The sequence below is a fragment of the Solanum dulcamara genome, chromosome 1 (genome assembly GCF_947179165.1).
Source record: "Solanum dulcamara chromosome 1, daSolDulc1.2, whole genome shotgun sequence".
NCBI lineage: Eukaryota > Viridiplantae > Streptophyta > Magnoliopsida > Solanales > Solanaceae > Solanum > Solanum dulcamara.
The window spans coordinates 2,462,509-2,487,812 of record NC_077237.1 but is presented as its reverse complement, the minus strand read 5'-3'; the positions used below and the strand labels follow the sequence as shown (position 1 = coordinate 2,487,812).

The 25,304-nt window shown below is 29.2% G+C and overlaps 1 protein-coding gene across 1 annotated transcript; it reads left to right on the top strand.

The window, feature by feature from the left end:
- Positions 1–458: 458 nt before the first annotated feature.
- Positions 459–2,732, top strand: LOC129897296 (transcription factor MYB20-like). The gene is made up of 3 exons (XM_055973025.1): positions 459–707; positions 1,171–1,300; positions 1,818–2,732. The coding sequence occupies exons 1-3, from the start codon at positions 575–577 to the stop codon at positions 2,485–2,487; spliced, it is 933 nt and encodes a 310-aa protein (XP_055829000.1). The 5' UTR covers positions 459–574; the 3' UTR covers positions 2,488–2,732.
- Positions 2,733–25,304: the final 22,572 nt, after the last annotated feature.

The following is a 25,304-nucleotide window of genomic DNA, read 5'->3' as shown; positions in this document are numbered from 1 at the left end:
TAACACAATGAGATTTATGTAAATTATCTTTATTTTACCCCTTATTAAAACCTTTCATTTTTTTCTACCTTGATGATTTGATCCCAAAACGTTAGAATTATCGATGAAGAGTGCTTACTATCTAAATAATACCACTTGTTAATATGTCTTAAATCATCAATATGAATTGTAGTATAGTAATAAAATTAAATTATCCTTAATCAATTAATATGTGATTCAAATTTAATCGAAATTCGAATGCGATCGCATAACACTTGGTGAGGAAAAATGTCTTAAATCCATTAAAGGGAAAGATTTTTTTTATTTTTTTTAATTATTGATAAGCCGTGTTTTTTTTCTTTAGAGGTGTTAATGTGTGTGGTACCCCACTAGGGTAGTGGGAGGTGAGGGGTGTTTGGTTATGATTTTATATATAAGTAGGTGGCCTTCGTTGCTTGTCTATAGAGTTTTGGCCACTCTTCATCTCTCTCTCAAAAAATAATAATCCAAAAGTCTCTTTCTTAGTTATTGTTTCATCATACAAAAAAAGCTCAAATTTTCTTGAACTCAGTTGTTATTTTCTTGAAAAATTATTATGGGGAGACAACCTTGTTGTGACAAAGTTGGATTGAAGAAAGGTCCATGGACAACTGAGGAAGACAAGAAGCTCATTAACTTCATTCTCAATAATGGACAATGTTGTTGGAGAGCTGTCCCTAAACTTGCAGGTCTCTCTAATTTTTTATCTTTAATTCTTCAGTACTAATATTCAGACTAGACGCAACAGAGTCTAGAAAACTCATTGCGTCTAGCTGATCAAATGATATGAAAAAAATACACACATATTAATTCACATAGCTTCTGCTTCTATAGGAACATGATATTTTCCTCTTTTTATCGACTCTTAAGGTGTTTCTGGTACAGAGAGAAATAAAAACAGAAAATATTTTCGTTCGTATCGAACACACTTTTAAATAGGAAAAGAATGGGACAATGTTCTTTAGTGTGCTAATTTGGAAAATGAGAAAGGGGGTGGTCTCAATGATTTTTTTCATTCTTAGAATTGGTCCAAATTTCTAAAAAGCAAGTGAATTAATTATTTACTAGTATATCTTGATTATAGTATATAATAATATTAAATATTTTTTATTTTATTTTTGTGTGTTGATGAGTTTTTTGGTTATGATGCAGGGCTTTTGAGGTGTGGAAAGAGTTGTAGATTGAGATGGACAAATTATTTAAGGCCAGATTTGAAGAGAGGACTTTTATCAGAATATGAAGAAAAAATGGTGATTGATCTTCATGCTCAACTTGGCAATAGGTAATTAAATTAATTACTTATTTTTGAAAGAAAAAAACATATCAATTATTTCTCATACTTTTCACTTTTGACATTTGAATATTTCAAAAACACATGAGTTAAAAGTATAGTACTTATTAAATAAGTGCTATGTCCATTTGGAGCTCTTTGTGTGGATCATAAAGTTCTTTAAAACTTCCAGAAAATAAATATAGAAATAAAAGAGTGACTTTCAAGTGGTAGACAAAACTTTTAACTCAATTTCAGGCACTCATTCTTCATTGTGTACTTTTCAATGTGACTGTTATCCATCAATAACTTTTCAATTTTCTTTACCTATGACTCTTTTTACCTAATTGGGAAAATGGACCCCCAGCATAACCAAAATTTACACTCCTGATCAATGGAGGGTAAATATGTCATTTTAATCTTGTGGTTTTTTTTTTACATGACTGATAAAATTTTCTTACAATATGTTCTGAATTATCAATTTAGTGTTTTTCTAGTGATCTGATTGAGTAATTTTTGTTATTTGTAGGTGGTCAAAAATAGCCTCTCATTTACCTGGAAGAACCGACAATGAAATCAAGAATCACTGGAATACGCACATCAAGAAGAAGCTGAAGAAAATGGGCATTGATCCAATCACTCATAAGCCACTCTCCACCATTACTATTGATCATACAAACATATTAGAACAAGAAAATCAACCAATTCAACAAGAAAAAGATCAAGATATATTATTGCCACATATGGATATTGAAAGTAGTCCAATTGATCAATCAGCTATTACTGAGATCAAATCAGAAGACGACGATAACAACAACAACAACAACAATAACACTATGGCGACGAGTTGCGCGAATAATGTTGACTCAACCATAGTGGAAGTCAACAATAATGGCTTTTGTATTGATGAAGTTCCATTGATTGAGCCCCATGAGATTTTAGTCCAAGAATCAACTCCATCAACATCATCATCTTCATTTTCATCATCATCATCATCCAACATTCTTGAAGATTTGAAGTTTTTGCCAAGCTTTGATGAATGGCCATTGATGGAAAATAATAATAATATGGGATTTGGATGGGAAATGAACAATGATTTCAGTAGCACATTGGATTTCTTGCTTGAGGATGATAATAGTGACATGATGATCAATAATGTCACATTTGATGAATCTTGGAAGTTTGAGCAACTCCTGTGATATATATAAGCTTATTCAATACGTGAAGTTTAATTCCAAGTTTCTCACTTTTTGTTAATAGTAGTTTTAGTTGTTGCATGCAGTTAAATAAAAAGTAAAAAAAAAAGGTATATGGGAAGAAAAATACATAAAGTCCCATATCAAATATTTGTTTCTACTTTTTGTTGTAAAAAATCTCTTTATTTTCTTCTAATGTACAAATCAGAATAAATTGCTGAATGAAAAGTTATATATATTCTGATCATACAAGTTTCATCTTTATTTTTCTAAACTTTTCTTTAGTTTGCTAATTTTTTTTTTATCATTCCCACTTTATTATTTAACAAGAATTAAGATCCCCGCATCCGTTATTCTTCGAAAAATCAATCAAACCTGAGAAATCCCATTTAATAAATTACTAATTGCGCAACCAACTCGACAAGTCCTTTTTGATTCTATATAGAACTATTAATAAAACCTCAACTTGTTCGGTTTTTCTTTTCAATTTAGATTTGTCTGTTCTCACTTTTTAAATTCATCCAAGAGTATCAATAAACAAAATGATACTATATATTTTGACATTTTCTTACATATGGCATAGATAAATTAATAAAGAAGAAATCAACTGATCAATTAACGTGTAAACTGAGTAACCATTTAAATATTCTCATTATTCAAGAGTCAAGAGAAAAAGAATACGTCAATGTCTGATGTTCACGAGACATAGTAAAAATAAACTTAAATATTGTCTAAATTAAAAAAAAATTCAAAATTATATATTTATTTATTAATTAAGATCAGATTAAAATGTTTATTTATATATTATGCCTTTAATATTTAATACAAAGTGTAGCTAATTCAGGAAAGGTCCTTCATAAATTTTAGTGGAGGCATGCAATGAGCACTTTGATACATAATGCTACTATATACCTTTTTTAAATAATGTCAGAAAATTAACTTCGTGATCGTCTCGACTATGCTATTTAAGTTTAGAAAAATAATAAAATTATAGATATATTTTTATTTCTATTGAAATTTGAATCTATGGAGTATGATCTTCATTACAACTTAATTCACATTTAGCTACACCCTTAATTGCTACTAATGTCCACTACTTTATTTTTTGTAATTATTATAAATATTGAAAAAAAGGGTGACATTTGTGCTTCGAACATTGATATTTACATATTATTAGGTATCACAACTAAAAAATAATGGATTAATTAATATCACAGGCATGGTAAATTATTATTTTCCATGTGTAATATTTTATTGGAGCATTTTTCATGTAACACTATAGTTTGGTATAGTGCACGGATTTATGAAATATATATAGTAGATTAGTCTGTAATATTATTTAAATCTTTAATTTGATTAATAAATAAATAAATCTCAATGGAGGGTTTTTCTTGTTTTTCTACTAAATACATAAAAAATAGTTCAATAATTTATAGTCAAAATTGTACTTTTTCAATTGTCAAAGCAGTCTATTTCCTTTTATTTTTTTGATTTTACGTAATTACCCACGGTTGAATTGACTAGCTTACCACCATATAAAGACAATCTTAGATTATATGACAAATCAATTATAATTATTTTTGAAACAAGCATGTCATCCCACTTGACATCATTAGTGACATTATAAATTATCTAAAAATAAATCCGTTAATTCCTTTTTACATGTTTTACAATTTTATTGTGACGTTTATGATAGAGGATAGATCGAGGAGAACAAGTTAGAGAGAAAGATTGAAAGCTTCTCTAAGCTGATAAACTTATGAATAAGGAATATATGCATATAAAGAAATGATTCCTGCGTCGAAACGAGAGAAAAACGTGAAAAATCTTATAACATATAGTACAAATTTACATGATATGTATGCTTTTGAATTCGTTAATTGTGTATCTCGAAAAATAAATTCATGAAATCTATTGAGCCAAATCGGAGCAATACATATCCTTGGATGGATTAAAAATATTATACCTAACTGATAAAGATGTAAAGATAATAAATAAATTAATTTTCTTCATGTCAAATTATAGTTTAAAGAATTGTTACATGGGTTACTTATAATGAGATAAAAGTCAAATTACTTAAATTTTTATCACTTAATTTATACAATTAAATCTCAAGTTGGAGGTAGAGATGACAAACTTCCCAACCAAAACCTAAAACGACAAAAAATTAAATTAATAAATAAATAATCTTGAAGATACCAAATCTCCTACTGTACTTATTAGAGCATTAGTCAATGATTAGTGTTGAATTAGAGGGGTAGAAGCAATCTTATAAATCATTTAATTTATAACGAAGAATAAGTGTGGTGTCCGGATCAGTTTGCACTTTCATCAATATAAATATCGAGTAATTTTCTATTCACCAAGATTCAGACAAATAAAAAAAAATCACTTGATATTAATCGATTAACCGCTGACATATATAAATACAGTTTATTCTTTATAGAGCCAGTGATATACCTTTAAAAATATATTTTTTTATGTAATTTGCTAAAGAAAAAATATATATACAAAAACTAGTGCGCATCATTATTATCAAAGATGAAGTATGCAGCTACGTACTACGAACTTCATATGTGATGCAATGTATATTTTTTTTTTTGGGTAAAACAATGTACAGTTAATTAGTTAACTATAGCATTAATTTTGAACTATTTTGAATGTTTTGCATTTTTGTAATTTTTCTAAAAATACATACAACAACAACACCGTTTTATCATAATAAATAAATAACATTTTCAATGCCATTTTATAGGTGGAGTTTGGAAATGGTAGAATACTGTACGTAGATCTTACTCGTATCTCGTGAAGGTTGAAAGATTGTTTCAAAAAGATCATCGACTTGAATAATAATACATGTAATAATCGAAGCACAAAAAATAATATTTTTATTTTAATTTAAGACAAAAGGTCGCATTTGCTTGTGTAATACTCCGTAATATTCGAAATGGAGCAATTTTACACTCCATTAAACTTGGATTAGGAAAAAGTCTTTGTTTAATTATCATTTTTTTGCCACTATTAGAGCTTTTAACTTGTGGGTAATTATTAATTAATTATAAACCATAGTAATAAGTTACGGAGTAGATTTTGACCATATTTCTCGAAGAATTTGGATGAATGCAAGAGTCACAACCCCCATTTACAGATCGAGTCTTGTTAATGATTAGGGCAAATTAAATACGAAACGATTTCTTAATGATAAGGGCAAATTAAATACGAAACGATTCTTAGATTTGCTTAATTATTTTGATTAACAAGCAGTTAGATAACCTAATCATAACCTCCAACTAAAAATTAAATAAAAATGCTAGAATATTACAGCAAGTAAAGTACAAATTCAAAGATGCTGTTGAAAATATTGTTCCAAATATATACTTGATTCTACTTTTAATTTGTTTAGTCGTCATTTACCTAGAAGTTTGCTAAAACTAATTAAACTCTAATCATATGACTATTTGTCAATTTTGAAGAAATTTTGCCAGAAATAAAAATATATTTATCTAGAAGGAAATGTTGAAAATTTAATATCCATATTGTACATTATTTTAATGCCTTACTGAAAATTGCAAAGTTACACTCTCCGTTCCAAAGTATTTGTAACGTTTAGCTTTTCAAGAATCAAACTACATAAATTTTGATCAAAATTTTAAGATATATTTTTTCATCATATTGATATGAGAAATATTGATATTTATAGTATTTTTCGTATAGTTATCGAAAATCTAAGTTTTAATTTTAAAATATTGAATTAATTTAATCTTATTTAGCTCTGAAGATTAGTCAAATTGATTTTTGAAAAGCGAAAATTTGACAATTATTTTGAAATGAAGAGAGTAGTACATTATAAAATATTTCTCATTCAAGTATAAAAAAAAACATAACTTAAAAGTACAAATTAGCTTCTATTTTTATTTTACACGAGATGCATGCATTATAAGCTTCCATCTTTAACAAAATAAGATTTGTAATTATTTTTTTCAAAATACAAATAAAACTTATCTATTTGGATACCTAAGATTCCTTGTTTTATGTGGAGAATCTCAATTCTCTACAAAATATTTCTAACAATTGTTTTCCCAAGTCTCTTACAAAATTACAAAAACTTTTTGGCTCTTCAAATCCGTTTAAATTGTTTTAGAAAAATAATTTTAATTCGCAAATACTGAAGAAAAAAAAGTCAAGAAAAATACAAAATAGAACTAAAATGAAAAAAAGAAGAAGAGAGGATGAAATGCGGGAAAGAAATAACAACAATATAGACAGTGAGATTCATCAAGCGGTGTTTGAAGCGAGAAAGAAAACAAAAAAAAACAAATAATAATGTTAATATTTGATTTCTACCCTAGTAATTAAGTATATTAAATATTATCTTATATATATTTAGTACTAATTGTGGCATTATCATATCATTGCTCCCAAAATAATATTGTTTGAATTCTAGCTAAGTCAATTGTTATTCAAAGGTAACGGTTTAACTACTCTCTAAATTTAATTTAATTTAACCATTCTAACTTAGTATATAGGGATAATAGCGCCTTTTTAGTCCGTAAATTAATTATTACAATATTCTGATTTAATTTTGATCTTGTCATATATATCTAATTATTCTTTAAGTTAATGGTTGATAAATATGTAAATCTTTGAATCGATGCAAGCATCTCTTCAAATAATTGAAGGTCCAATGTGTTTAATTTAGCTAGATATTATCAGAATCAAAATGAAAAATTAGCAATAATTGAGAGATCGAGAGTGTTATTAATTATATAGCTAATAAAAAAAAAGTATCCCGGTGCACTAAAACCTCCGCTATGCGCAGGGTTCGAGAAAGGTCCGACCACAAGAATCTATTGTATGCAGTCTTACTTTGCATTTCTGCCAGAGGTTGTTTCCAAGGCTTAAACATGTAACCTTTGTGCCAGTTGTTACATGGCATCAAAAAATACTCTTGAGATATATGGGATCCACATGAATAAACGCATGCTTATAATTAAGTCACTTGGCTACCAAACCAAACATAATTCTTCGTTTTGGTATGAATATATTAAACAATTTGAATGTTAAAAATCTCCTCTCGTTCTCAATGATATGTAGTGCTTTTTTGTCAGGTCTTCTTTATTTTCGTATTTTCTTTCTCAAATTAATTTGATATATTTTTCTTGAGTCGAGTGTTATATCGAAAATTGTATTTCTATCTCTACAAGTCAGAGATAGAACCAACGTACATCTTATTCTTCTCATATTACACATGCAAAATTATACTGAATATATTATTGTTGTTGTTGAATGTTCGAAAATCATGTACGAGAAAAAAGAAAGAGAGAAAAAGAAAAAATTATCAACTAATTTTTTTTTGTTTATGTATATACTCATTTTAGATTACTAATAAAATTGACCTAGTGGAAATAAATTCTAGCAATTAAACCTATCTTCTTGGCTATTCTGTGATGGAGAAATTAATTGTTTTAATTAATTGTAAAATCATTTAATGAGTCACTTATCCAACAAGGTTTTATTAAAATGGGAAAATGAAAGGTCAAAATAATTTAGATCTTGGGTTAAAACTCCCCCAAAATAGAGTATTTTTTTTTTATGCATGTACTTCTCAATTTGAATACTTGTGATTATCTTTTGGATATGTTCAATTTGACATAAAAATTACCCTAATAGTAATATTACTTGTATGTGATCGCACTCAAAATTAAAATAAATAACTATATTAGTAATAAATTAAATGACTTATCATAGTCATATGCATGCATCTTATTAGTTTTTTTGGTATTCGATTCAATCATACAAGGTCACAATTTACTCAACGTACAGGATTATTTAGGATAGACATGATAATTTTCTACATATATATGTGTCCTGCATAACGTTATACACTTTGACTACATCGCAAATCACAATCCTAGGGCCTAGGAGAAGTTCATTATCTAATCGTTCACAGTACGAAGTTGGACTGTGTCTGAACACTAGACTTTTTTAGGTTAGATTTATTGACTTTTGGTAAATTTTATATATATATAAAAAAATATTAGTATAAGGCTAAGAAAAAAATAATATATATATATATATATATATATATATATATATATATATATATATATAGATAGAGAGAGAGAGAGAGAGAGAGAATGAAATTAGCTACAAAATTTATCTGTAATCCCTAGCTAACATAATACCAAAAATAATTTTTAGCGGTAATTAATTAACGGCAATAGCTTAATTGCCACTAAAAATGTCTTTTTAAAGGCAATTAACACTATTTGTAAATATCGCTAAAGCTTATAACAACATTGAATCTAATGGAAACTAACTAATGTCGATAAAATTTTTAGCACTCTTTATTAATATGCATATTTATTATCGCTAAAAGTTGTTTTTGTTGTAGTGTAATGCATCGCAAGAGCTCTTTAGCTAAGTGGATTTTTATATAATTCATCTCTAATTCTTAGCTAAATGGAATTAGCATGAAATTTTTATTGTTTAGCTACGAATTTTTGATTGTCGCTAATTTTTTGTTTTTTTGTAGTGATATATTTATATATATAGGCAGACAAGGTGTGATGACGTCCATGACAACAGGCGGGTTGTCGAGCTAGTGCGAGGCGAAGAAAAGAAATGATAGATTTTTAAGTTGATGTTTGCTTTCGAAAAATGATGGATGTTATACCTTTGGAGAAACTCAGAACAGAATGGGTGGAAAGTGAAGAGTTGTATAAGGCATACACAAGTCCACATGATTCATCAATATGGGTTGTTGTGCAATGATGAAATTGCGCCATTTTTAATCAGAGGTCTCGAATCGAGTCCTGGGTATGGTGAAAATCCTATTGGGAACGCTACTTTGAATGGGTTCTGCAGTGCGTGATTCGGATCTAGTCGAGGCTCCACGGGCTCTGAACACCGAGTGAAAAACCAAAAAAGAAAAAAGTTCACATGATTCACATGTTTTTAGGTTCGACAATGATGCAGGAGAGGGGACAAAATCGTAAGGCTTATTGGGCTAAAGAAGATATATGCTATGAAATCAGATTGTGACAGATTAAATATATGATATCAGAGTCAAACATTATATGGTATCAGAGCCGAACATTCCCTCAAATATGTAATGGGGCGAACCTTAATGGGGACGCTAAGTCCCTTAGGTGGGTGTATGTTCCCATGACAAAGGACGGGCATGCAAGGAAAAATTGAAGAGAAGGATTGACCAACTTCTAGGCTGATAAACTTTTAAAGAATGTTGCATGTTAAACTTTAGGCGAAATCAACATCTAAATAAAAGAGAGAAGTAAAAAAACAAAAACTATGATCCAAGTTCATATATATGGTATGTATGTACCTGCGCTTTTGAACTTAATCATGACGTAAAAAACAAATTTGTGGTCAACGAAATTGTAATTGTGACGTTTATTACTTGATTATAACTTCCTATTTTTTGACCTGTTTATTTTATTTTACATTATTTTCCATTTTAAACTTCCTCGACGTTCAAGTTTATACATATCTATGTATTTACATGTGCATATTTTCTTAACTTCATAGCTTTTATTTAATTCTCTAAAGTTCTATAGCCAATAGATAATAGAAATTCTTGACCAAGATCGTGTGAACAAATAAAAAGAAATATATTGATTCTCTTTCATTTTTTCTTTCTCATGCAAGAAGACTAGCTTCAAAATTGCATTTTTCAAATTCATTTTGCCATACATTAATAAGAGTAAATTATATTATGTAACTTGTAATAGCTCTGCCCATTACTGATGTAGTTCGATTTCAGATTTGCATAATTCTAAATCGTCACAAAAATGTAAGACTTATTACTTCGTTATATACTCAGCATCTTCGTTGAAATTTGTCATATATTATATCTTAAAATTTGAACATACAACCTAAAATAAATTTTAGAAAGACTTTTGCTGAAAAACAAGAAGTTTTCCTTGATCAAAGGAATTCAATAATTAATTTATTCACACACATGAAATTTTGTTATCCTATTTGCCTGCATAATTTTTTTAACGAATAGAATTCAATTGAATTAGTGTTAGCTGAAGCCTAAAGCAAGCAAAGCACTTGCTTTAGGCCCCGAGATCTGTAAGACCCCAAATTTTATATATTTATAAAGATTTGCAAAAAAATAATTTTGCTCACAAAATTAAAATATTTTTAAAAATAAATTTCATATCCAAACATAATTTTATTATAGGTATATGTATATCCTTATATAATTTCAATTTTAAATATATTTTTTAAAAATTCAACCAAATATTGTCCATACAATTTTTATTTTATTCTTTTTATGCTTCTGATCGGACTCTCACATTATGCAAAAATATATATGTCTTATCAAATACTCCCTCTATTTTATTTTAGTTGTCTATAATTTGCATATTTCTATATTCACAGAAAGTTCTACTGCTACTTTTCATTTAAGTCTTAATCAAACATTCTTATAAGAATAGCAAGATATGTTTAAGGTCACAAAATTCAAAGAATATTCTCTATATGCTATAAACTTTTAATTAAAGACGATTATATTAAATATTTTTGATATATCTAAAATTTTATGCAGAGTCAAATTAAAATACATAAAATAAAATGAGTGAAATATATTTAGGCCACTTTTTAAAGATTTGACTTTAGGCCACATATTCCGTTGAGCCATCCCTGAATTGAATAATCATATATAGAATCATATTACTCTGCCATATTCATGGATGGACAGAACTACCTATTGGGATGACATATTATTTATTGAAAAATTATATTGTATAAATAATATTTTATATATATATATATATATATATATATATATATATATATATATATATATATATATATATATATATATATATATATATATATTATAATTACTACCTCCGTCACCGCCCACCTTGAACTTTAAGTTGGTCAAATAGCCAAAAATAGAAAAGCAAAAAAGAAAGGATAATGGATTTGCATCAAAATAAAGACATGCAACTAAAGCCAAAACGCGGTAACGACAATCTATTTTTTTTGTCAAAAAGAATCATTAATGTCACACAAAAACAAAACAAAAAATAAAAATAAACAAAAATCTTGAAGACTTAAATAAAAGTTATTATACTTTGGTCTCCACATATATATAGTACATTCAAAAAAAAATTGGAGTTAGTGATGAAGTACAATTTCAAGTCTAAATAACGCGGCATTCAAAATCAAACTTTACATGCATTCATGGAATTAATAACACAAAACAAAAAAAAGTATAAATCATGGATGACTTTATCTATAAGTCAATCATCATAACAGCGGCAGAGGCGCAGAATTTTTCACAATATATATGTGATGGAATTAGGGGCGGAACCAGAATATTTAATAAGGAGGTTCAAGAAAATTAAAAAATAAGGGACTGGATGAAAAAAGTAAAAATATGTGTCATTGCCGAGAATAGAACCTGCAACAAAAGGCTCAACCACAGGCGCCTTATCCATTGATCCACAATCTCCATTTATTAAGGGGATGCAAAAATAATATTTATACATGAATAAACAAATTCGCAGTATATATATAGTGCAATTTTCAACGAAGGGGGTTCGGTTGCCACTTGCCACCCCTCGCACCCCTGTAGCTCCGCCCCTGGATGGAATCCCATATTGGAGACGGATGAGTTCATTGGACAGTTTGGACAATTCTCACTCTTGAGCTAGTTTTTTTTGTTTTTTTTTTACCCCCATTTTAGAGGATTTATAGGTTTTTGTGATTGAGTTAGGCTCAAGATTCATCTAATAATACCATATATATGCAAGTAAATTTTTTAACTTTAGATATAAAATGTGAATTTTTCGATGAAGGGGTTTGGATGAACTCTTTTCGCCTCTCTAATTCTGGCCCTGAATTAAAGTTTCCTTTTTATTTCGTATCGATTGTTACTTGATTCCTTATTTTAAGTACTATCAAGGGCCAAACATTGAGAGGCGGACCTAGGATTATACTTGTTACTATGAACATCGATTTAGAAAATAATTATTAATATATGTATTTTATCATATTAACTCTAAAGGGCAGTCCGGTGCACTAAAGCTTTCGCTATGCGCAGGGTCTGGAGAAGGGCCCGACCATAAGGGTCTATTGTACGCAGCCTTATCTTGCATTTTTGTCTGAGACTGTTTTCAAGGCTTGAACTCGTGACCTCCTAGTCACATGGCAGCAACTTTACTAATTACTTCAAGGCTCCCCTCCAACCATATTAACCCTATTATTTGATATTTAGTTTTAGGTTTTGAAAAATAATTTGGAGAAATATAGTATTTAATGCTAAGGGTAAAACATGATTTTTTTTTGTCTTTACTTGATATGTCAAAAGTGACAAGCAAAAATAAAAATTTATTAGGAATAAGTGACAAGTAAAAGTGGACGGAAGAAGTACAATACATTAGAAAAAGGGCCAAAAATATCCTTGCACGTTTTTAGCTTCAATATGCCCTTGCCGTTAATCAACTAGCTCCAACATGGGTTGTGGTGTAGTGTGAGATTGCTTCACCCTTAACCAGAGGTCTCGGATTCGAGCTCTGGGAATGAAAAAAATCATGTTAGGAGCGTCACCCCTAATGGGCCCTGCAGTTCGCGATCCGTATTTAGTCGAGACTCTATGAAGCTGAGATTCTAGCTACGGGATCCGAATAAAAAATTAAAAAAAAAATAGCTCAAAGATGTCCTTCAGCTACTCAAAATAATTCAAAAATACCCTTTCTATTAATATTTACTCCTAAATAAAGGAAAAAGGTCTAATTTTGTCCTTCCTATTAACGGTTATTAGCTTACTAGAAAGAAAGGAGAAAATTTTCTTGGTATCAAATGTGAACGAAGACTACTCATAAAGCCGCATATATTGGAATATTTTGCATTCACATGGTCTGCTAGGGAATATATTGCATTTGTCAATTAGAACCTTCATGGAATAATTAATTTATTTTAGTTATAGTAGAAAAAAGGGAACGCATGAAAAATATCACTTAGCCACCCATTTTCTTTTCCATGCACAAAGAAGCTATGATTAAAAAAAATTCGGTGAGATGTTGAGATTTCACCGTTTTTAATTAGAGATTTTGAATTGAAATTTTTGAAAATTAAAAAAATTATAAAATATATATATAATTGAGCAACAATATGAATATCAAAAAGGGAAAACGAAACAACATGTGACCTGCCTACCTAGATTTTGATGATTGCCATTTGCCAATACTCAATCTAGAGAGTCCAAAATTCGTCAATGAGATAATAAGCAATTAAAAAAAAGAAATACTCTTTCTGTCCATATTTTCTTGTTCACTATATTAAAAATAGATGTCCTATAATACTTATTTAATTTATGAAATTAAGAGATAATTTTATTAATTATAGTCATTTCCTTATTATATTTTTTTAGATATTATATTTGTTATATTTAAAAAATGACATGGTAAAATTCTTCTATTTATGATTTCTTAATAAGTGTGTAAAATCAAAAGTTGACAAGTATTATCGGATGGAGGAAGTATCATAACAAAAATTTGATATCATGCTTTATGTTGTTTTATTTTTTTGTAAAATGTTTCTGTATTTAATAAGAACTATTGCAAATTACGACATATCATCAATTTAATGGAAATATACTAATACTTCATTGAAATCCATGCACCATAGATATGTTTTTTCTTTGGTATCCAAACGTGTCCGGTATAGCACTACGGCACAATTAATTTGCATACATGATGAATTCAAGATTTTAAATTTATAGGTATTAGATATAAGGATATTATTGTTTTGCTTACTAGGTCCTGCATATATTATGCATACATATGATATGATTTTTTTTATAGCATAAACGCGAGTTTGAAGCCGAAACTATTATAAGTTCTTATGTCCAAACCTATAACTTTAACATTAAATTCGTCTCCACGCAGAACTTATTCATCTTATCACAATCCTCGTCGTGGCACATGTTATCTTCTTTTATAACATTCCACTTAACTTTAGCCACCAAAAAGAAAAGGCAAAGGAGAAGACAAATTGGAATTGAAGAAAAAAAAAAGAGAAGAAAAGCAAACGCGTTTCCTAGTGCTAAAAAAAGTTGGAAAAGGTCAAATACTTTTTCCTTAAACAAAAAGAAAATCAGATACATACATACATACAAAACAACAACAATAATATATCTAATATAATTTTACAAGTGTCATGAAATCTAAAGATGGTGTGTACAAAAATTTTTCGTTATCTTGTGAAAATAGAGAGGTTATTATATCTTTGCGCTCAAATATAAAGTATATCAACAAAAGAAGAATGTAAAGCAAATACAATAACGAAAAAGTCATGCTGAAAACGCTGAATTAAGAGAACAATAGCAACGATAAAATAATACTATAACTGAAGAACCTACTAACCTTTTGCCGTAATTCTCGACCTCTAGGTCACATTCTCATTAAATAAATAAATAAATGAAAAGTCAAAATAGGGACTTGACCACCAATCATCACTCAGCATATATTTCTGTCTGTTATACTTTACCCACTCAATTACTGGCTCTTCTTCTGTGACTTCGTAGTTATGGGCCCTACCTTAATGGGCCCACCTTCAATTTCTAACTGTGTGGGCCCAGGCCCGTTTAGAGATACGCCGCGCGTGGGCTTTGGTAGCGAGTGGATCTACCAAACCCCATTATGTGATTCTGTACCGTGGGCCCATTTAATTGATTTTTGTCTTTGAAACAACGTGTAAAGTTACTTTGGGCCTGTCTTTATAGGTTTGGAACTCCAATCTGGATCATCATGACATCTTTGTGAACTTAGCCCAAGAAATTCCACAATAAAACAATAATAATATATTCGGTGTAATTTCGTAAGTGTAGTTTGAAAATGGTAATGTGTAGACAGTCTTTATTATCTCTACCTTGAGAAGGTAAAGAGACGATTTCTGATAGACCCTCGGATCAAGAAATTCCGCAATAAAAAAGATGTAAAAAATTTATAGGATATTCTAAAATTTTTGCACGTCTATGTCTGTATGTTGTGGAACAACTTTAGATATGTGGTGCCTGAAGTTTCATATGGTTAAACTTCAGGGATTTTTGATTGAAGTTTATATAAAAATAATCAATTTTTTCATTCATATGTAATTGAAATTATTGAGGCAAAAATGACTGAATTAATTTCAGTCTTCTTAAACTTTAGAAGTTACGTTTGACAGTCTCAACTTCTGACGCTTATTTTTTAAGGTGGGTAGACCTATAAATATTTTCAAGAAGGTTTTTCTTCAACATGTAAAATGATTGAGGATTATTGATCAAAACATTGATTAACTATCCAAATCTAAAATAGTTTGTAATAATGATACGCAACAAAATGATGTCCTCTCAACTCCCAAATAAGAAGAATAAAAGTACTACCAATTTAAAATAAAGGTACTATCAATTAAAATTAAAGAAATATTTAACATATTATTACATCATTGTGACATCAACATTCTTGAACATGATGTCACTAGAGGAACGGTCCAATTCAAGTAACTAAAATACTTCATGTCAGAGATATTGAGTTGACACGTTGACAAATTTCACTATAAATATTTTGTATTGCTTTTAGTGAACTTAGCACATGAGTTGCTTTCGAGCCAGTTTGCATGTATCTTAATTAACTTTACGTGATATTTGATTGTCTTTTATCTATTTATATAGTCATACAAAATATTTGGTTATCTTTATTTTTTATCAATACATATATCGAATAATTATATCTATCAAGATTTACGCAAAAGAAAAAATATATATTATCATTAAGTCACACCATTTAATGCATTGGAAAAAAATATTTAATTACACTTAACATTTACAACAAATCAAGCAATTTAACTTGAAGAATTATAATTTGAAGTGAAAATTTGTTAGTGATAAAAGTAAATATAATGAACAAGTGTCTTATATTCATTCATTTGGTACAAATAATGAATGCGTGTGAAACTTTCCCATCCTTTTGGAGTCGTTTGGTAGTTAATAAAAAGACAACTTATTCATGTATTATTTTTTGCTTAAGTTAAACAATATAATGTTTGGTAGCTAATTAAAATGTAAGTTACTCACGAATATATAATGTTAGGTTTGTTATTTAGAAACCCGCATAACTAACATCTGTATAAGTTTTGATGAGGATATTTATATATTATTTTATTTAAATTTAAAAAATAAAATAATTAATACCCGCATAATTAATTAATACATTCAGTACTATTCTTACATAATTCTTGCCAGCTACTACATAACCCTTAGTGCCATTAATGGATAATGTATTTTAGGTTATCAAAAACACACATATTATTTTTGAAAATATTGAAATTATTCCGTAGATAAGGTTGTCATGATTAAACAATATTTGAGCTTAAGTTGGATCATTTACCCCAATGGTTTAGTTGGTAAGAATAGAGAAGTACAGAAATTATTAAACTATTATTTTTAGCATAACCAAAAGTTTTATTTGATAAGTTCTTCACTGGGAATTAAGTGAAAACAATAAATCAAATCCATTCATTAATTTAAGAATTTTGGCATTTACACTATCTTAGATCATTTGTTTTATTTATCTTGATATTTTACGCAGAGGTGGAGGCAAAATTTTAATCTTATGGGTTCTGTATTTTATAACAATGATTTCAAGTGTTAATAACTGAATTCTAAACTTAAAATTTGTACATACTTAAAACATTTCTTAATACAAATACACTATTTGAACAAAAGTTATTGGGTTCGATCGAATTCATACCCGGGCTTCTAGCTCCGCCCCTGATTTTACGGATCATTAATTTTCTTTCCATCCTCCTTTGATTATATTAGGGATAAAATCTGCATACATGTTACACTTTTTATACTCGTGGGATTACATTATTTATATTATTGTTGTTGACATTGTTGGTGCTTCTTTTTTTTTAAATGAAATTTAACATGTATGGTTGAATTATTATTTTAGAACCAAAATTGAAAAAAATGTGTGTATAGTTTATAATTACGTCACACTGAGCAAAGAACTAACCATTCTCTGTAACAAAAAAAAAATTAGGTAATAATGGAGATAAGAAAGGATAAGGAAATATCAACACTTTTAAAGATTTCATGCATGCAATATCATTTGCAACATAAATATTTTTTCAATTATTTTATGCAAATAAAAAAAAGGTCTTTTTTCAATTATTTTATGCTAGGGTTATAAAAAGGATACAAATTAAATTATTTAAATATGCTAAAAGAAAAGGAGCTAACTTGTCTCTTGGCTATCATTGCCCTTGCCAATGCTACACAATCTTAAGTCTATTAAAAAAAGATTATTTAAAAAATTTATGAAAAGAGAAAAGAATAGTGGAAGAATGACCTGGCTAGTGAGAAAACCAAAAGATATCATTATTTATATGGGGGAAAAATAACCAAAAGATATCAGTATTTATATGGAAAAAAAATAAACATGAAACGGACAGTTGGAAGTATTTGGCAAATATACTATTCTCCCAATTTTGGAAATGATGATAATAGATCTATGATTCAAGAAGAAGTTGGAAATTTTGGTTCTCCTTTATGTTATTGGTTTAGAATTTAGACGATGTGAGTTATATTTAATAAAGAATTGAGTTCTGCCGAATCAACAAATTTATTGTTATGCATCGTGCCAAAAAAGAAGAAGAAGGAAGAATAATTTGGTATGAAATACAAGAATGTGTAGTTGAGTTATGTGAATAAAGTCTCACGTTAATAGCTCATGAAAGGGAAAAAAAGTCATATATAAGATGTATGAATGTTTTTAACGGTGTGAGATTTTTTAGGTAAATCGTATGGGCTAAGCCTAAAACAAACAATGTCACATCATGATAATTAAGAATATCTTTGGATTAATTATCCGAACAACTGATATCAAAGTCAATGTTTTAAGGTAAGTAAGAAAATGATGGAGTGATGGTGTGAGGCCCGATTTACCGTCTTTGCCCTTCTAGCTACATGTTTACTACCTTTCCCCTGTAGCTTTTCATCAGATGCATATATAAAAAAAGAAGTTAATATGGGTGTTGATAGCCTTAAATATCCAATTGATATAGACGACACACATTTAATACTCAGATAAATCCATGAGATGTAGAACTTAGTTCGATGGGGAGCGAACAAAGTCTAACATTGATAGCTAAATAAAATTACATATAAAATGTGGCGATATCTTAAATGATGTGAAATCTTTTTGCGAAAATCATGGTATTTTTATGTTGTTTTAACCTAATAGAATATTCAAAATACTTTGTGCAAAATTCGTATATTGATTTCTTTTTACATACATTTTATATAACTAGAAATTACATAACAAACTTAATTCAAAAATATTTGTAAATATAATAAGTATTAAAAATTATTCAACCTTCTCAATAAAATATTTTTTCCCCTACAAATTCAAAGGACCTTATGGGGCGGTTTGCCAAATTTTATAGGACCTGCCGCCCCACGCTTATTGGTTCATTTTAGTGGAAATTGGGCTCCCTTTAACATGGCCTTTTTATGATTATTATTAATATTATTATTTCTACAAAAAGCTAAATAGATAATATAAAATATATGGATGAAAATTGAAAGTAAATAATAATTGATTATGAACTCTTAAATCTACACTTGAGTGTCTACATGCAAGAATAAAATATATTATATACTTATATACAAAAGTCAAGAACTAATTATATATAAAAATGATACATGTTGAACATTGATTGTTGGGTCTTTTCAAATGGTTCGGAATCTCTCCATCTTAATTAAAGATTTCAAGTTCGAGCTTCTGGAAATTTAAAAGATCTTATTAGAGCATTGTTGTCATGGTAAAATATTATTATCTATGATTATTATAAAGAAATCTGACTGTATTAGTTATATTCCAGAAATAATAGCACCACTATTCTTTGTTAACATGTCAACATCCTAAAATAGCACTATCCCCTTGATTTACTAAGGAAAAAACTCATAAGGTTTGTTGAGTCAAATTATGAGTTGCTTCCTTGAATGAGCTAAGCAAACACGTAACAAAATTTTGACAATATGTACAACTCTGCTGGGGTAGTTCTCTGTGTATTGTTTTTTAAGGTTCATTTACTTTGTAGCGGTAAGGCGAGCTACGATGAAAAGGTTAATATTCATTCACCTTTAATTAGAGGTCTTAAGTTTTTGAGCCTTTGAAAAAAAAAAAAATCTTGTTTCAAGCGTCGGTCTCAGAAATGGGTCATGAAATGCATAAATTTGGATTTGGGACTTCAATATGAATGTCGGACATCGAGTGAAAAATTAAAAAAAAATTATATTAAACACGGATTAATAGAATCAGCAAAAATATACATATACACACATTTGTCGACTATTAATTATATTTTAATGATAGATCACTATACAGTTTAAAATTCCTTAATAGAATGCAATAGATAATTACTCTTAGTATAATTCTTTTTTTATTAAGTCTCCCATTACATATTATTACTGCTAAAAGTTCAAAACAAAAATGGGAGGGATCGTTATTCATTTAAAGAAAAGAAAAATGATGATGTAATGCTAACATACATAGAAGCCAGGTGTTACAAAACCTGGTTGACACATGTAATGAACCAATAGGCACGCAATGATAAAAATTGTAATAATATCATGAATTTAATTTTTTACGAAAATTGATATATAATATAGACTTTATGCACTATGCACCGACAAGCTCGTTTTCTAAGTAATTGTATATATATAGTGAAACTCTATGCCTTGAGTTGCTCGTTTCATAGTCTTATATATTGGGGCATTTCCAAAATAATATGAGTTATTGTAGTGTATTGATTCTACAAGATAAAATTATGTATAATAAATTCAATATTGTCCGATTTTAAAAAAAAAACTTTATGAAACGCAATGCTAATATGTCACTAAATAACTCATCATTAATTTGTTTTTATAACAATTGATGATTTATACATCGAACTGATTTTTTCATTCAATTTTTTTGATTCTTTCTATCTTTAGGCACTATAAGCACACTCTTTTGGTCCACTTTCTGATCAATCACATCCATAGTTACACGGTTTAAAGATTGGTCTAAAAGACTTTTGATTATTATTTTTTAATTAGAAGCCATTTAAAGGGACCCCAAAAAGAGTGGAACATATATATTGGTCTCAACATTTGAGTATATTTGTAAGAATACTAGTTTGCCAGCACATCATCATCACCAATAAATAAGAGGAACAAACTATTAGAACCCCACCCAAAAAAATAAAAAAAGAAGAATTATAGTGTAGCCAATATATACTATTATACTCTATTTATCATCTTTATAATTTTGTAAAGTTTATAATTTCTTGTAAATAGCATGATGATAATTATGATGTTGAGATGATGTTGTTTTCTTCTTATTGGTTGATGTGGGGTGAGGTGGGGGTATGATGAGATAGTATAAATTTAATAAATTATTCATACATAGTTAAATTTCTTGAATTTAACTTCTGTATACTGATAATATACAATATTTTATACCATCAAATTAAGATTACCTTAGAATGACAATTAGTTTTTGTCATTTGGTAACATAAAAGTTCAATAAAGAACGTATTATAACATATAAACACATTTACGATTAATTTTTTTTTTAATACTATCAGTATATACAAGTTAAATTTATGATTTTTTAAAAGATATTTTTATGTGTGGTATTATCCTATGATACCACACTACATGCTTCTACATTGTTCTTTCACATTTGATGCCAAAAGTGTACTAACCATTCTGGAATTTGGGGACCTTAGAAGTGAAATGAAGATTGGAGAGACACTTTCATGTTATGGAATGGGTACTCACTATTCATTCATGATTTTTTTTTCCCTTTTTGTGTTATATATTATAAATGGATAATTGATTGGAAATAAGACACATACCCCTTCCATTTTCATTATTAGTCTTTAAGACCATCAATTTTGATTGGATAAATGGTTTGCTTGTCTCAATCAATTTTTAACACATTTGATTTAGGAGTTTAATTTATTGCACTTCTTTTGTGGAGTTTGGTAGGATTACAAGTTTACAATCTTGGAGCTTCCTTGGATATGTTATGATGTAGACTTTAGTGGGCATATTTTCACATTGCATTACCTTCCTTCACATATTAATTTTTCAATTTTAGGTTGGTCAAAGAAAGAAAAATACATATATATGTTCACTTAAAAAATTATATTATGTAATATTATTTTATGTCTTGTAATAGATACAAACAAGGTAACAACCAATACCATGAGTGCGATGAAATAATTGAGATCTTTTCTTTTTTTCACTAAAGATTTTGAATCTGAGTTCCGAGAATGAAAAATTTCTCGATAGGTAGCGCCTTTTTTTGTTCGGCACAGTTTGGTTATTTATTTCAACTTTGCCTTAAAAATGACATTCAAGCACTTGAAGAGTGCAACCTAGTGGTTAATGAAATGAGTTGATGAGAAACTAAAGTCTTAGGTTCAAACTGTAGCAAAGTAAAATATACTAGGTAATTTTTTCTTACTTGACTAAACTTTAATGCACAAAGTTACCTGATATTTGTGCTAGTAAAAATAACAAATCTCCCATGAACTAGCCTGAATAGCACAATTAATAATGACTTTTTAAAAAAAGAAAAAATGTGTCATTATCATTGAAGGAGTAAATATAAGAAATTGACGCTTTATTTTCAATATCAACTCCATTAGTTCCAACAACCAAAAAAGAGAGTTTATTTTGTTAGTTACTTTAAGGTGGTGCACCTAGGATTGATCTCATTGAACACCACTTTGACAAAAAAAAACATCATCTTTTACATCATCGTTTGATCCAAAAAATTCAAACAAGTAGATTCAAGAAAGTTGTCATGAATATGATTTGTCCCCCATTTTTTAAAATTTTTTAATACTATAACCAAGTAAGAAGAACTTTTTGTTTAATTTCTTTGTCTATTATATATATATATATATATATATATATATATATATATATATATATATATATATATATATATATATATATGAGGAATAATGGAAAAGAATAAAAGAAACTATGTAAGACACGGATGTGACCTATGCATATCGCAATTTTTATTATATTAAAGCTTTTTTTTATTTTCAAGAACTCTAGCGCGCCAAATAAAAAGAATTTGTTTTGCCTCATTCATGTTGATACTTGCTTGCGACCTGATTAATTTGAGTCATCGTAAGATTTCACATTGGGGGTAAAGTATTATCTATCAAAAGTGATTATATTCGTACTGAGCAAAGCAAGAAACTGGCATACAAATGTGATTGAACTTAGTAACTTTAGTTCAAATTCTATATTTGTATTAAAAAATTTCGTAGGTTCTGTCTCTAATATTCATAGGACTTGAACCAAAATTTTTAGTTGAGGATGAGGACAAGTTAGTTATCACCTACACAATTTTTATGGTAAAATATTAAACTTGTTATTTTTACGAAAATTAAAAATGATGCAAATGAAGCTTAGTTCAAATGGTTAAATTGACTAGGAAAAATAATTTGGTCCTAGCATTTGTTTAGCGTGGGGTATTTTTGTCCAAATTTTATTTCCGTACTAAAAAATAATTAGGACGACTTCTCAGTATGTGGCTATTTTTGCAATGAGTACAAGCTCTAATTGGCTATTTGTCTATAAACTTTGTAGCTAACCCAACTCAGACTTTGGGCCAGGCAGAAGTTGTGCCCAAGAATGAAAATGTCTCAAAGGGAGCTTCATAGACTTTTTTGGAGTTATCATTTAGGGGCCACTTGAATTATGCGATTTTCTCTTCTTTTTTTTCGTGTGTATTAGATCATGAATTTTTTTGAGATATTACTTTTAATCAATTTTTTTGTGAAATATTTATGGGACCCTCCATAAGTACCCGAGGGAGCAGTAAGTGTAGCTTATTCATCGGATTTAGGAGCCACTCAAACGGATTTAAGGCGATTTTATCATTTTTTACGTGTGTGTTAGCCCATGAATTTTTTGAGATATGATTTTTGGTCAATTGTTTTGTGAAAACTTTATGAGACCCTCCGTAAGTACCTGAAGGAGCAATAAATGTAGCATCGGCGCTATCCAGGCATATTTATAGCATTTAGGGGTCACTCAAGCGGATTTAACCGACTTTCTCATTTTTTTCGTGTGTTAGCCCATTAGATTTTTTGTGATTGCTTTCGGTCATTTTTATGTGAAACCTTTATGGGACCCTCTATAAGTAATCGGGGGAGCAAGACACATAGCCTCGGCACGATCAATGGTATATTTATAGCATTTAGGAGTCACTCAAGCGAAATTAGGTGTTTTTCATTTTTTTCGTGTGTGTTAGCCCATTATTTTTTTCTGATATAATTTTCGATCAATTTTTTTGCGAAACCTTTATGGGACACTCCATATATACTGAGGGAGCAGTACGTAAGGCCTTGGCATGATCCACGACAAGCAAAATTAGGCGATTTTTTTATTTTTTTTGTGTGTGTTAGACCATGAATATTTTAGTGAATTGACTTTCGATCAATTTTTCCCCTTAACTATTATGGGATTCGGTACCTAGGGGATCATTACATGTAGCCTTGGCATGATCCACGATGAATTCATAGCATTTAGAGGCCGCACAAGCAAAATTAAACAATTTTTTCATTTTTTTTGTGTGTTATCCAATTAATATTTTAATGAACTGGCTTCCGATTACTTTTTTTCTGAAAACATGATGGAAACTTCCGTAGGTAACTGTGGCATCAGTACATGTCGCATCGGCATGATCCACGATGCATTCATAGCATTTAGGATTCGCACAAGTCGAATTAGGCGATTTTCTCATTTTTCGTGTGTAAACTAGCCCATAAATATTTTAGCGAACTAACTTTCGATCAACTTTTTTGCGAAACCATTATGGGACCCTACGTAATTACCCGTGGGATCAGTACGTGTAGCCTCAGTACGATCCACAGCGCATTCATAATATTTAGGGGCCGCATAAGCGAAATTATGCAATTTTCTCATTTTTCGTGTGTGTTAGCCAATGAATATTTTGGTGAATTAGTTTCCGATTAATTTTTTTCCAAACTCATTATGGAACCCTCCGAAGGTACCTAAAATATCAGAGCATGTGTAGTTTCGGTATGATTCATAGTGCATCCATAACATTTAGGGGGTCGCACAAGCGGAATTGGGTAATTTTTTCATTTTTCATGTGTGTTAGCTCATTAATATTTTGGTGAACCGACTTTATGTCAAATTTTTTTAAAACCATTATAGGACCATTCGTAGGTACCCGGAGGATCAGTACGTGTAGCCTCAACATGATACAAGGCACATTCATAGCATTTGGGGGCCGCACAAACGAAAGTAGGCGATTTTTTTATTTTTCGTGTGTGTTAGCCCATGAATCTTTTGGTGAACTTGCTTGCCGGTTAATTTTTTATTAAAACCATTATGAGACCCTTTTTAGGTACCCAAGGAATCAGTACATGTAGCTCGGCATGATCCACGACACATTCATAGCATTTAGGGGATTGCACAAGTGGAATTAAGAGATTTTTTAATGTGTGTTAGCCCATTAATATTTTGATAAAATGGTTTCGATCAATTTTTTTTTTGAAACTATTATGGAACGGCCCGTAGGTACTCGAAAAATCAGTAAATGTAGCCTGTGTATGATTCATTATGTATTCATAACAATTAGGGGTCGCACAAGCGTGATTAATTGATTTTCTTATTTTTCGTGTGTATTAGCCAATAAATATTTTGGTGAACTGGCTTCCGGTAAAAAAAAATTCAAAATATTATGGAA